Source organism: Rattus norvegicus, chromosome 15 (genome assembly GCF_021556685.1).
Source record: "Rattus norvegicus strain SHRSP/BbbUtx chromosome 15, alternate assembly SHRSP_T2T, whole genome shotgun sequence".
In the NCBI taxonomy this organism is placed as follows: domain Eukaryota; kingdom Metazoa; phylum Chordata; class Mammalia; order Rodentia; family Muridae; genus Rattus; species Rattus norvegicus.
This window is the reverse complement of record NC_141548.1, coordinates 27,278,863-27,291,332: the sequence shown is the minus strand read 5'-3', so window position 1 is coordinate 27,291,332 and position 12,470 is coordinate 27,278,863. Positions and strand designations below refer to the sequence as shown.

General features: G+C 36.5%; 1 protein-coding gene across 1 annotated transcript; it reads left to right on the top strand.

Annotated features, from left to right (window-relative positions):
* The first annotated feature begins 5,356 nt into the window (after window positions 1–5,356).
* Window positions 5,357–6,292, top strand: Or4k1 (olfactory receptor family 4 subfamily K member 1). Its single transcript, NM_001001015.1, has one exon. The coding sequence runs from the start codon at window positions 5,357–5,359 to the stop codon at window positions 6,290–6,292; it is 936 nt and encodes a 311-aa protein (NP_001001015.1).
* Window positions 6,293–12,470: the final 6,178 nt, after the last annotated feature.

Below are 12,470 nucleotides of genomic sequence, written 5' to 3'. Positions count from 1 at the left end.
CTTGGGATGTGGAGTATGTCTATGGCTTTTTTGCCGTTTACAATGAGAGCATGCCAGACACAAAGCAATTGTTTACCAGGTGATGGTTGCCATTGAAAGTGGTGCTTCTCCCAACATATGGCTGGCCTCTTTAAAAAATTAAGGGTTCGCCCTAGATAGTATTTTGTCACTGTCATGTGAAGCCATTGTATCCAGAGACGGGCAACTTTCCTCGGGCTCGAACCAACCTAAGACAGGGTCCCAGTGGCGATAGGGTTACCCAAGGACGGGTAAGGCCGAATCTTGGAGAGGAATGACCTAAAGCAGGAGCAATGACATGTATTGACGTGACACCCAGATCTAGACCAGTCATTTTTAGAAAACAAAAAAGAGGGAGATGTAGGGAGCGGCAAAAGATGGTGCCAACATCTGGTGGTCGTTGGTGATAAACACCTGCAATGCGCATGTGTTGGCATTTCTCCGGCAGTTATCAGACTGGAGTGATATTCATGCTAATAAGGTATTTCATACTCCACCAATCCCCAGAGGACAAGTTTACAGCCACAGTCTTTCTTGTATATAAGGCGAGTGCCTTTGTTCCTCGGGGTCACCCGTATCAAGAATGAGGTGTTCCTGCAATAAAAGCTGTTGAGAAGAATCCAACAGTGTTGCATCTTCCTTGCTGGTCAAGGTGGGAGCTACAACTGGTGGCCATGTACGGGGACCCGAGAAAATTCTCTTTTCTCATGGACACTTCAGAAATTCAGAGACAAAAGTGGAGCAGAGACTGAAAGAAAGGCCACCCAGTGACTAGCCCAAGTTGGGATCAATCCAATGTGCTCACATCAAATCCTGACACTGTTACTGAGGCCATATTGTGCATGCAGACAGGAGCCTGGCATGGGTGTTCTGAGAGGCTCTTCTAGCAACAGACTGAGACAAATGCAGATGCTTTCAAGCAACCATTGGATTGAAATCAGGGACCAACATGGCTGAGTTAGAGGCAGGACTGAAGGAACTAAGGCAATTGTAACCTATAGGAAAAACAACAGTGTCATCTAACCGAGACCCCTCGTGCCCCGTGACTCAGTTAAATAACAAAGGAGCATACACAGGCTGGTTTGTGGCCCTGGAACACATGTGTCATAGAGGACTGCCTTTTCTGGACTCAGTGGGAGAAGATATACTTAATCCTGGGAAACTAGATGCCCCAGGGAAAAGGGATGCTGATGAGGTTAAGGTGGGTGTGGCTAGACGGGTGGGGGATCACCCTCTCAGAGTCCAGGTAAGGGGGATAAGATGAAGAACTTAGGGAGGAGGGACTGGGAAAGGGGACAACTTTTGGAATGTAAATAAATAACAAAAACAAAAACTAAAACCAATATCTAATAGACTCTGTAACATCTGATTTTCAACTTTTTCTTCAGTGTGCAGTTACCATGAAAACAATGTTTTTCTCCAGGTGGAAGGGTCAAGCAGTTGTTCTGTCACCACAGCTAGATGTCTCAGCAGTTGCGATCTGGCTAGTGTCCTAGAGGAGTCGTGAAGAGCTGCTGGTCTTCAGTCTATAATGGTATCCCAAATAATTAGGTTCTATTACCAGGGAAAGAGTGCCTCTGTTATGGAACATATAAATGTGCCAGCAAGGATGAAGGCAGGCCATGCAAAAGCAAAGCTTTCTTCTTCCATGGCGGTGGTGGTGGTGGTGGTGGTGGTGGTGGTGGTGGTGGTGGTGGTGGTGTGTGTGTGATATGTATGTGCTGCTACCATAAAGTGTTGCCCAGACATTTAGGATCAGTCTTCTTGCCCCAAATAATCCTTTAAGAAAATCCCTCACAGGTATGTTCAACTGCATGTGTATAACTGATTCCAGTTGTAGTAAATTTGACAACCAAGATTAGGTATCACAATTTGACTGAATCAAATATAATAATACCAAATATAATCCTACTATTTTCTTAAAGAAGATGCCCTATATTTAGATCTGCATTTTTTAGCTTAAAAATATTTAAGCACTTACTGAAACTCAACTTCTATGACTTTTAGTGATTTCTTCTAGCATTGATAGAAATTAAATTTTTTCTAATTTTATGACTTTATATATGACTGACTTTTTCAGATACTTCATATTTTATCATTTATGACTATGTGAATATTATCTATTTTCCATTAAGTATTTAAGCTTAATAGATATTTTATTTTAAAAGTACATTATTTCTGTTTTGTAGTTTGCATTCAGTGTCAAATATTCAAGAATAGGGAATAGAATTTTAAAACTATAAGTCCTAAACTTACCAGTGTTTCTGCCATTATACAATTTATAAATTGCATCAATTCTGTAAATATATTAAACTTTCCTTCTAAGTGTGCAAATGCAATTGTATCATTACCCCCTGAATATTCTACAGTATCATTTGGCTCAATGATCATTTCAAACATTGGTTCTCTTAACAGTTTAGATTACTGCATTTTTCTAATCTTAATTTGCATTTTTTCCATACAAATTTTTATCACTGTTTTGCAATTGATGTCGTTTGGAGACTTTTCAAACATTATTGTTTTTAAAGCAGAATTGAGTATATCAATAAAATTAAACTGCATACAAATTTCAGAATGATTTATTATTAAACATGTTGATAAAATAAACTGATTCTTTACAAACAAGACAGTCTGAAACAAAGCCAGAATCATATTTGCCTAATTATACAACACGTCATGTTGTAGGTCCATTCTTATTTTTAATATTTTTCTTCAGGATATGTGTGCATGTGTGTGTGTGTGTGAGTGTGTGTGTGTGTGTTTGTGTACTCATGAAAAAAACAAATGTAAATATTACATAGAGCTAGTGACAGAAGACCTTATTTTGAATTTTATTGTTTAAAAAATAAACAAAGGAAATAAACATCAGAGTATTGGAAAACTGAAAAGCTTATATTAAATGCACTAAAAAGACTTGATATATGAAGAAAAAAAGAGAAACCTCAAATGTTAAAGAGCCATTTTTAAGTGACAATAGTTATGAATGTCTAATCCAGATAATAGAACTAGACAATAAATTTGACTGCTTATAGATACCTCCTCTCTATAGACAGTCACTACCTTAAAGCAATATGATCACTTATTGACAGCAAATTAGAGGCTAAAAGTATCGTTTCTACAACTGAATTTTTAATATTAAGCAATTTCTGGATTTTATATGTGTCAATTACCTGATTCAAACAACCAAAAAAATAATCCCAGGGTTTTTATTCCCATAAAAGTTATTTCAGCAAACAAAAGTCACTCTTGCTTAAGGCTTTCCACATGTCTCTAGAGGCAAATTTCTTCCTCTATAAAATCAGCTTCTTGGGATGAACTTTTAAAGCTTTATATGGCACCGCCTTAGGCTGTTTCAGTTGCGTGGTTGATTGCAAGACGAGCAAAGCTAAATCAAATGAATATTACAGACGTTTTCAATATAAAGATTCATAGAAGATGATTACCTACAAACCTTAGAATGCTAAATTTGATGAAAGCAAAGAAAATTAAAAGAAGTTTTTAAAACTGTAAGTGCAAAACATGGATTTTGAGCATATTGTTTAAAAATGTAATTGGTAAACGTCTTAACACAAAGGTTAACCCCTGGAGGATGTTGCTTCAGTTTGGTTGGGAATTCCATCCAGTGCAGGAAAATTGTTTCTCCACTTCTCTGTTTGGATTACTTTTTGGATAATCTTAGAGGACTTGGGTCAGAATCTGATAAGCACAGGGAACTGTGTTAAAATCATTATCTGTTCCTGTGCAACTTTTTCTTAATGCTTTCTATTTAGCTATTAAATGAACAAATCTTTACTGACCATCAAAGTTTGCTGTAATGAAGAATGGGGTTGCTAATAAAGGAAGAGTAAGTTTTGCTTGTAGGTTTGTAGTGAGTATGGAACAGATATTATGAGTTAAAATGAGGACAAAAACAATTGCGCATGGGCACTCTTTCAGAATTTGACTGATGCATTGATGAAATAATAAAGATTTTTACAGCTAGCTTGTTATTTCACAAAGAAGAGTTCTCCTATGCGATATTTAGAAATCTGAAAATACCTCCTCTTGAGGCACAGTAGCAATGAAATCTTCATTAACTAAACGTTTAGAACTATTCTGGGTATAGGGACATACATTCTACATGGTGCCATAGTATAACTCCTTTGTGTTTAGAAGTTGTAGAAATGGAAGTAATTTGAGGGACATTCAATTCTGTGTTCAATCACATATCTTGAAAGTGGCAAATTTTTTAATCTTCACTAATGGGAAGTTATTTTATTTATTAGGAAGAAAATGAGTTATAGCATTGAATTTCAACTTGAAATTTGAAATTATAGGAGACAGTGAACAGTATTTTCCAGTTGTTTGTTATATTCTTAAATATGAAGACATAAAACACTATTGATTAGTAGATATGAAGCAAATACATTTTAAAATATGAGCCTTTTTAAAAGTGTGTTTTTGATAAATAGGATTACATGATTTTCCCCTTTGCAGGAACGCACAGCTACTCTTGTTAAACCCTGTGTCGCCATGTCCCCAACCATTTCAGGCTGACAGCATCTTTTCATTTGGTAATTGTCAAACAACACACACACACCCACACCCACACACACACCCACACACACACACACACACACACACACACACACACACGCACCCATGTGTGTATTTTTACAAATGTATATAAATGCAACCTTTTCAGTTTATTTTTTCTTTTGTTTGATGTGTATATGGTTTCAAGGCTTACCACTTTGCCCTGGTTTAGTCTAGCAAAAAGTGATGCTAAATCCTTAACATTAAGCCTATCACAGGGTTTTATTCTGCTTCCTACTCCTCTTCGACCCTTCACCATCCCACCGCTCAGCTCTTTGTCTTTCCTTATTACCAAATATATGCCTTTTACATTACACACTGAAATGGGGTTTAGGTTAGTATTTCTAATTTTTGTGATGAAAATATTTTCTTGATTTCAGAAAAGGAGAGAAGTTAATAAACTTTTCGTTTCCTGCTTTCAAATTACTGTGTTCTTTATCACAAACTAAAATATTTATTTTGTTTTTAATTAATGTCAGCAAATTTCATGAAGTCTTCTGCATGACTTATGTGTATATTAACCAAAATGCTAAAAGCACGACAAAACCTTAAGATAAAATGAATAAATTGCATTTTTATTGTATTATTGACATTTCATCATACTTATTTCTCATCTTAAATTCCCCTTTCCATATATTTATATTGAAATTAGTTAGTTACATTTGAAATCTCACCACCCTTTTCTTTATGAATAAGGTATAATGGTAGGCAAGTGATGGTAATATTTTCTTGATTTTCATTTAGGTGACTTTACATTGGATACATGGCTCACAGTAATGAATCCACAGTATCTGAGTTTGTGCTTCTGGGACTTTCTAAATCTTGGGGACTTCAGCTTCTGCTTTTTACTATCTTCTCTGTCATCTATGTGACATCAGTGTTGGGTAATGTCATGATTATTGTCATCATTTTCGCTGACTCACACTTGAACTCTCCTATGTACTTTTTGCTCGGTCACCTTTCATTCATTGACATCTGCCAGTCTAACTTTGCCACTCCTAAGATGCTTGTGGACTTTTTTGTTGAACTCAAAACTATTTCCTTTGAGGGTTGCATGACCCAAATATTTCTTCTTCATAGCTTTGTTGGGAGCGAAATGATGTTGCTTGTAGCTATGGGGTATGACAGGTTTGTAGCAATATGTAAGCCACTGCACTACAATCTAATTATGAATCGGAGGGTATGTATAATTTTTGTGTCAATTTCTTGGTCAGTAGGTATCCTTCATTCGGTGAGCCATTTGGCATTTACAGTGAATCTGCCGTTCTGTGGTCCCAATGAGGTAGATAGCTTCTTTTGTGATCTTCCCTTGGTGATAAAGCTTGCCTGCATGGATACATACAGAATGGAAATTTTGACCTTGGCTAACAGTGGCCTGATATCACTGAGCTGTTTCCTGGCTTTAGTTATTTCCTATATCATCATTTTGGTCACTGTCCAACGCCAGTCCTCTAGTGGGTCATCAAAAGCACTTTCTACACTAACGGCTCATATCACTGTGGTGATCCTTTTCTTTGGGCCCTGTATTTATTTCTACATATGGCCTTTCAGCAGATTGTCTGTGGATAAGTTCCTTTCTGTCTTCTATACCATTTGCACACCTTTACTGAATTCTATCATATATTCTCTGAGAAATGAAGGTATGAAATCAGCCTTGAGGAAACTGAGAAACAGTCATGTAAATCCTGGGAAAAATTAAGGATCTCTGTGAAACAGCCACATATTGAGTCAGAATGAAGACTCTCCAGGGGATTCTAGAATCATGCAAATCACCTTTGTTTGTGTTATAAATATTTAAGTTAAAGAGGTGACCTTTGTATTAAATGCAAGGTAAATACATTAGAAAATGATCCTGAGTAAAATTAAGCATGATTCCAGAGAAAAGTCCTCACTGCTCATCATTTTAATACATTTTCTTAAAAATTGTTAGGCACAATTAAAATGTATATTATGTACCTCCTTAGTCTGTATTGTCTAAAGAAACAGAACTGATGAAAATTATGTCTGTGTGTGTGTGTGTGTGTGTGTGTGTGTGTGTGTGTGTGAGTGTGTTTGTGTTTGTGTGAGAGAGTGAGAGACTCATCAGAGTGGTTAACAGATTATGAAATTACTATTCCTATCTCCCAAAGGAATGTCCAGGAATCAAATAATTGTTTATTCCTTAAGACTGGATGTCTTAGCTAATCTTGACTACACCACAATACAGAAGAAATAAGCTTTAATACCAGTGAAGGAGCGAACTTTTCAGTGAGAGTGAGGGTAAGTGCCACATGCTCCCTTCTTTCCATATTTTCCAATATAGGTTGTCACCAGAAGATGTGGAACAGATGGAATGTGGATCCTTTCACATGACATCCCCTACCTGTTGTTTAGGGTGAAGCTTTCCAACTTAAATAATTAAATTTAAGAAATCTTAGAGGCATACCAAATATTTTATATACTTATGCATTATTTAATGCCAGTTATATTCAAGTTGACAACCATGAACAGTTGTCCTAAGTCTACCCTTTCTCATCTCTGCACACAATTTTACCTCATATCATGCTTAGTTCTCAAATCAAAACAATAACCACATCATATGTCTAACATGATATAACTATCCCGTGTAAAAAAAATCACAAATACATTATATGTTAACCAGGTCACAAAATTACACTAAGCATAATATAGTTAAGCCATCTCACGTATAACTGCAAATGCATTACAAATTCTAGAATAGGTGGCAATGTACCTTGAGGAACATTTTAGTGTCTAAAAATTTAAATATAATAACCACTACTATTCTCTTAACTAATATTATGTTACATGATGAAGCAATTGGTGAAAAAAAGCACAACTATCTGTACAAACACATTCTTAACAAAATATGACAGAAACATAGAAATTATAATCCTCATTTCTGAAATAAGTCATGAGCTTTAGCTCATATTAATAACTATATATCTGTAGTACCCATTTTGTATTTTCTCTACCCATACTGAGCGTCTGGGAGGTTGTTTTCATTTCCTGGAAGGCTGACACAATCTTTTATTCCTAAAGGGTCTGGGCTTTTTGTTATTCTGCTTGGAGTTGGTTGTTGTAGTTTCTCACTGACTTTAATCATCAGTAACACTAAGAGATTCCATAAAGTGTCCTGTACTACAGACATAATTCTTCATATGTGCATTGTGGAGAAACAGTACAATTCATCCTTAGTAACCTGATAAATAGCTACTCTTAACCTTACTCTTTCTTGTTTATCCTGTTGACCTGAAGGGCATCAGAAGCCCACTGTAGCCATAGTGATTTCTGAGCTTTTTAGTGCAATGAAATATTTGTTCTCTTTCCTGGCAGAGGTGCTCTCCTCTCTAGAACCAAAGCTTCTAGGTTAGAGGGATTTAAGGTCAAGGAAACATGAACTAGAATTTTTCCTAGGGATTACTAGGGGTTATAGTGAGTAAAATATTCTATGTTGTGTACCTTGTTGCTTGGACCTTTGGGTCATGATTCAAGGAGAAACCATATCATATATTGGATTGTTATCCAAACATGTACCACCTTCTCAAAAACCATGTCCAACAACCCTACAGATTACTTTCAACTAATTTACTCTGTAATTATACTTTCAAAAGGCCATTCAATTGTTCTACAGAATCAGCTCTTTCAGGATGGTGTGGAACATGATAAGACCAATAGATTCCATAACTGTGAGCACATTTCTCTAACTGTGAAGTGATTTCTTTTGTCAAAGGGAGTACTGTGTAGAATAGCATGATGGTGGACAAGTCATTCTATAGGTCCAAAATGTTAGTTTTGGCAGAAGCATTAAATTCAGGGAAGGCAAATATACAATGCAACCAAGTATTTATTTCATTCGATGTTCTTTTCATGAAAGAAATGGTCCAATGTAGTTAATCTGCCACTGGATCTCTGGCTTGTCATATGACATATCAGAACTTAAGACCTTGTATCTACTGAAACCAAATTACTTCTGGTTATTCTTACAGACATTACCAAGAAAAATGCATTTGCTAGAACAGCAACTGAATACTATGTACCAGGATATGTGTTAATCTGCTCAAATAAGAACACATATCTGGCACCAAAACTGCAATCAGAACTACTACTTGACTAAGTGTTCAATAGTAAACTGTCACTCTTTATGACACATTTGTATTCTCTAGTTGCCAAATAGGAGAGTTAAAGGGAGATGTGTTGGAAATCCCAATACCTGAGACTTCCAAGTCTTTGATGGGTGGCATTATTTTCTGAAATTCCTCCTGGGTTATGATTTTTTTTTGGCTCACTATTTTACCTTGTAAAGGTAACTCCAATGGCTTCCATTTTGCCTTAGTAACTATAACAGTCCTCATTACACAATTCAAAAAACCAATCTGAGAATTCTCCTGATATTTTTATTCATCTATCCAAAATATACCATCCAGAACTGGGGAATAACTACACTGGGTTCAGGAAACACTGTAAATTGGGTTTAAGGTTCAATTTCTGACTGCCATAAGCTCTTACTTTAATATTTTTATTTGAGTATTGTTGAATCATCAATTATGAACCAGTATATAGTTGATCCTAGAATATCTGATTATTTTCTTTCCCTCAGTATACTGCTGTAAAAAGTGGTAGGTCACTAGTGGGAAGGATGGGGAAATGAATAACGGTAAAACTCTTAGGTATTTTTGCAAATTCCTTCCTCAGGGGGACCTGGCCTTTCCTTCATTTAAGAATTTTCAAGCTTGTCAAGTCAGAAAAATGGTTCACATTCTGAGATTTCCTTTCAACAGGGTCTGATATAGCCTTTCTTTCATTTTTGGGGGGTTTTCTTCTTATACATAAACAAAACAAAAATGCAATAGGTTTATTATTATTTCCTACCTGGAAGCAACATCACTTATTAACTTATTACCTAATTAAGTTCTGTAATCAGCCAAAGTTGTACCTCATACAGGCAGCTGACCTTGTTTTTGGAAAAGGCACCAAGATGGTATTGGTTTTGAAGTTATGAAAGAGTCATAGAGAAGAGCTGAGACATGGCACTGAGAGGCCATTGTTAAAGGTGTAGCCTCAGTAACACTTGAAGGCCAGGTTTGAAGGGGCCATGTAGAGACATTGAGGCTTGATACCATGGAGATAGCCTAAGAGGGGCTATTGGTGAAAGTGAAGCTCGGTTGTAACAGAAGATCCTAAAATTTGGAAGATGCCAATCTCACGGGATAACCATAAAAACAGCAGCTGCCTTTCAGTGAAGTCTCTGAGTTCCCAAGACAAGCTGTGTGTGTGCTACAGAGGGCAGAGATGCAAAAGTGACCCAAGTTCTTTGTATGGAGGAGTCCAGAAGATCTTTAGTGAATCCCTCATATGGGACGTTGCTTTGATCTAATGATGACTGTGCCCTGATATTTTATTGTTAAGTGAAGTATTTAACTTAATATTGATTTTATAGGAGAGATTGAGTGTTTGAGGTGATTTTATGTTTGAAAAGAAATTTTGTACTTTTAAAGATATTAAATTTTGAAGTGTTTTAATTTGTAAGGACTGTGGGAATTTTAAGTTCATAAAATGTTTTGAATTGTGTTATTTGTATGTGATATAAGGGGTGAACAATAAAGGAACGGTTGTGGCTAACAATGCTTGTTAAGTTGCCCTGGTCAATTGTGTTGGATAATTGTATGACAACTTGACACAAGATAAAATCACCTGAAAGGAGGGAACGTCAATTAAGAAAATGGCTCCATAAGAATTGGTTGTAGGCAGGACTATGAGGCATTTTCTTAGTGATTGATAGGAAAGGGCCCAGCTACTATGGGTGATGACCCCCTGGACAGATTGTCTTAGATTCTATAAGAAAGCAAGCTGCGTAAGCCATTGGAAGGAAGCCAGTAAGTAGTACCCTCCATGGCCTCTGCATCAGCTCCTGCCTCCAGATTTTTGCTCTGTTTACATTTTTTCCTCACTTTCCTTCATTAAGGAACAATTATATGAAAGTATAAGCTAAATAAGACTTTCCTTTCCAACTTGCTTTTTGGACATGATATTTCATTGCACCATTTTAAACCCTAACTAGGACACGCGCATATCAATTGCTTTTCTCTTTTCCTGATGGACAAAAACAATTTGCCAGTGAAACACATATTTACACTTATGGCTTAAAGGTACAGTTCACTGGGTCAAGGGTCATATGGTGACTGAATTGTCAAGAGTGTGATGTTTGTTGCTCACACCTTAGTTGACCAAGAAGTAGAAAAATTTCCTTGTAACAGAGCAAGACTGCAACCCTCAAGATCTGTCTCAAGCAATCTTTTTTTTTTCAAATCACCATTTTTAGAGAACATGTAGAACTAAATACTAAGCATTATGTTAAGTAAATAAACTGGAAGCATAACAAGAACTCCATATTTTTAATCTGAGAAATGAATGAAATTAAGGAAAAGTTGACCAGAAGAATATACTAGAGATTAAGAAAATGGAAAGTGGGTTGTACAAGCAACTGAAAGATCTGTATGATAAGAACTTTAAGCCTCTGAAGAAAGAAATTGAAGAAGATCTCAGAAGACAGAAAGATCTCCCATTCTCCTGGATTTGAAGGATTAATATAGTAAAAATGGCTATTTTACCAAAAGTGATCTACAGATTCAATGCAATCCCCATCAAAATTCCAACCCCATTCTTCAGAGAGTTAGACAGAACAATTTGCAAATTCACCTGGAATAACAAAAAACCCAGGATAGCTGAAACTATCCTCAGCAATAATAGGACTTCCAGGGGAATTGCTATACCTGAACTCACGCAGTATTATAGAGAATAATGATAAAAACTGCATGGTATTGATACAGAGACAGACAGATAGACCAATGGGATTGAATTGAAGACACAGAAATGAAACTACACACACCTATGGTCATTTAATTTTAGAAAAAAGAGCCAAAACCATCCAATGGAAAAAAGATAGCATTTTCAGCAAGTGGTGCTGGTTCAACTGGAGGTTAGTATGTAGAAGAATGCAGATCGATCCATGCTTATCACCCTGTACAAACCTTAAATCCAAGTAGATCAAGGACCTCCACATCAAACCAGATACACTGAAACCAATAGAAGAAAAAGTGGGGAAGAATCTTGAACACATGGGCACTGGAGAAAATTTCCTGAACAAAACACCAATGGCTTATGCTCTAAGATCAAGAATTGACAAATGGATCTCATAAAACTGCAAAGCTTCTGTAAGGCAAAGGACACTGTTGTTAGGACAAAATGGCAACCAACAGATTGGGAAAAGATCTTTACCAATTCTAGAAAACATAGAGGGCTTATATACAAAATACACGAAGAACTCAAGAAGTTAGACCGCTGGGAGACAATTAACCCTATTAAAAATGGGGTTCAGAACTAAACAAAGAACTCACAGCTGAGGAATGCCAAATGGCTGAGAAACACCTAAAGAAATGTTCAACATCTTTAGTCATAAGGGAAATGCAAATCAAAACAATCCTGAGATTTCATCTCACACCAATGAGAATGGCTAAGATCAAAAATTCAGGTGGCAGCAAATGCTGGCGAGGATGTGGAGGAAGAGGAACACTCCTCCATTGTTGGTGGGATTGCAGACTGGTACAACCTTTCTGTAAATCAGCCTGGAGGTTCCTCAGAAAACTGGACATTGAGGACCCAGCTATATCTCTCTTGGGCATATACCCAAAAGATGCCCCAACATATAAAAAAGATACGTGCTCCACTATGTTCATAGCAGCTTTATTTATAATAGCCAGAAGCTGGAAAGAACCCAGATGCCCTTCAACAGAGGAATAGATACAGAAAATGTGGTACATCTACACAATGGAATATTACTCAGCTATCAAAAACAATGACTTTATGAAATTCATAGGCAA